Source organism: Lolium rigidum, chromosome 5 (assembly GCF_022539505.1).
Source record: "Lolium rigidum isolate FL_2022 chromosome 5, APGP_CSIRO_Lrig_0.1, whole genome shotgun sequence".
NCBI lineage: Eukaryota > Viridiplantae > Streptophyta > Magnoliopsida > Poales > Poaceae > Lolium > Lolium rigidum.
The window spans coordinates 230906904-230909327 of NC_061512.1; the positions used below are offsets into that span (position 1 = coordinate 230906904).

General features: G+C 55.7%; 1 protein-coding gene across 1 annotated transcript; it reads left to right on the forward strand.

The window, feature by feature from the left end:
- The first annotated feature begins 648 nt into the window (after positions 1-648).
- LOC124657209 lies at positions 649-1352 on the forward strand. Its single transcript, XM_047195795.1, has one exon. It carries the CDS (start codon positions 702-704, stop codon positions 1350-1352), a length of 651 nt encoding a protein of 216 aa, XP_047051751.1. The 5' UTR covers positions 649-701.
- The last annotated feature ends 1072 nt before the right edge of the window (positions 1353-2424 follow it).

Genomic DNA, 2424 nt, shown 5'->3' on the forward strand with positions numbered 1-2424 from the left:
GGAGGCGCGCGTCAGCCATGACCCTGACAGGTCGCTGTTGCTGCCCGTATAAAATTGTTCCGGAACCAGCTGACACTCCTTTTTGTATCTACTCACTGATGATTCCTTTGGCCACAACTACACAGTTTTATATCTACTCCGAGCCTTGCTCCGGTGCTCCCCCCTAAACGGGAAGTTAAAGGGTAATAGTTGGGTTTTTTTGTGTGTTGGGTCTACCGAAATCTAATATTTAGCCCATGTATACCCGTCTGTATTGATACGGTATGTGTACCTCGCGTAAGAAAAAAAAAAAAAGAGGTCACGTTGATCAGTTAACGATCTCACTGATTCCTTTGACCACAACTACACAGTTTTATATCTACTCCACGCCATGGCCACGGCCACGTACAACGTGGACTTTCTCAGCACTAATCTGCGCAGCCTCTCACGACTTGTCCCTCAAGTGATCACCTTGCAATGCAAGTACTCTCCGTTGACACTGACAGCAGCATCGAGCGCGTGACGAACTGGCTTGCGTCATCGCCTAAACATGCGCTATTTGGCTGCTTCCGCCATTCCCCCTATAAAAAGGTGCATCAGACGCAGGCTCCGTCTGCCAGCGGCACCAACGGATCAGCAGATCAACCAACCAATCTCTGATCACCCACTTGAGCTCACACGGACTCACAGCAGCACACGAACACGTCGTCGCGAGGGAAGACATGGGCTCCTGCGTCTCGCGCTCGCCGGCGTCGGGCTCCGGGCGGGCGGTGACCACGGCGAAGGTGGTTGGCCTGGACGGCTCCATGACGCAGTACGCGGCGCCAGTCACGGCGCGCGACGCACTGGGGGATGACAAGAGCGGCCAAGGCGCCTTGGTCTTCCTATGCAGCTCCGACGAGCTCAGCTTCGACACACCCCCGCGCGCGCTGGCGGACGAGGAGGCGCTGCAGCCCGGGTGGCTCTACTTCGTGCTCCCCGTCTCCATGCTCCGCCTCGCGCTCTCCGGGCACGAGATGGCCGCCCTCGCCGTCAGGGCCAGCTCCGCGCTCGCCATCGTCAGCGGCGTTGCGTCTCCTCCGAGGCGCAAGAATATGACAGGCACCAACGGAATGCAACGAAAAACGGCTCGAGTGGCGCCGCTCATTCTTGCCCCCAACAACGACGAGGACGCCGAACTAGCAGACAGTGGATCGAGCGTGCACTCATACGGCAAATACGGTGCAGCGCAAAAGACGGTGCGCGGCGGCGACGATATGACGGCCGGAAAGACGAGGAAGCGAGCAGGCTACAGAAGCCGCAGCGCTCGTCATCGTCGTCATGCAGAAGACGTGCCGAGGTTAAGCGCCATTCTGGAAGACGATGACTTCTGAGCAGCCCCCGATCATTGCGACTAGTTAGCTAGTTTAGATAGTTTATTCAGTCGACCGTTGAATCCCTCTTCAGAGTAGGAGATCCGTCTATATATCACTCGATCATACTGTAGTGCTACCTTATACAGGATGTTGATTCTTTGATATGTGTACGTCGAACGTCGGATCATGGCAAAATGAAAGTGCAATGCGACGTGCTAATGCACCGTTATGTTCACATTCCTCATTTCTGTTTCGAACTCTGTTTTCCAGGATAGTTGGACTTGAGAAACTGACATCTTGAGACAGCCAAATCTTCCAAACGGTAGTATGTATTCTCATCTTCGTGCCATCCCCTCACCCGAGAAATGCGCCTCACACTGCCGAGCATCTGTCACTAGGCAAAACTTCCAACTCCTCGCGACCCTCACCAGGGCGCCGCTAGGGGATCCTCCGCCAGCCCCCTCTCTCACGCCGCCGCTGCCGCCAACCATCGCTGCGGCGGCGGCGGGCCTAACCAATAAATGGGGGCCTCGGAGCTGGTGGCCTGGAGGTCAACGCCGGAGTTGCTGGGGCAGTGAAGGTCGTCGGATCTTCGAGCTGCGACCAGGGCGGCGCACCTGGCCGCGGTGGTGGTTAGATCGTCCTTGGCGGTTCAAATCGGCGGTGGAGGCATGGGGCGGGATTGGTTGATTTCCTAATATCGTTATGGCTGTCGACCTTCTCCACATCCCTCCTCGATGCGTGGTTTGGTCGGTTCCGGCGGAAGATCGCCCCTATTTTCTTCCTCGATGTCGGCTTCTGTTGATGGGGTTCCGAGCGGCAGATCCAACAGGGTGCCATCGGGTGGCGTGGGGCTACTAGCTCACCTTGATGTGGTGGTCCTAGAGTTCCTAACTAGCGCCAAGATGATGATCTATCAGATGCATGTCCCCATCGATTTAGCTCGAGTGTCATGTCCCGAAAAGCTCCGCTGACTAACTCCACTCGGTAATTCATGCCTCGAGATTACATGATCGGCTAGGATTCATGTAGGGAATTCGTAGCATAGAAAACAAAAAAATTCCCGCGCAAGGACGAATAAACCACCAAG

Excerpts from the sequence above, each read along its gene's own strand:
- LOC124657209 (XM_047195795.1), top strand. The coding sequence starts at position 702 with ATGGGCTCCTGCGTCTCGCGCTCGCCGGCGTCGGGCTCCGGGCGGGCG.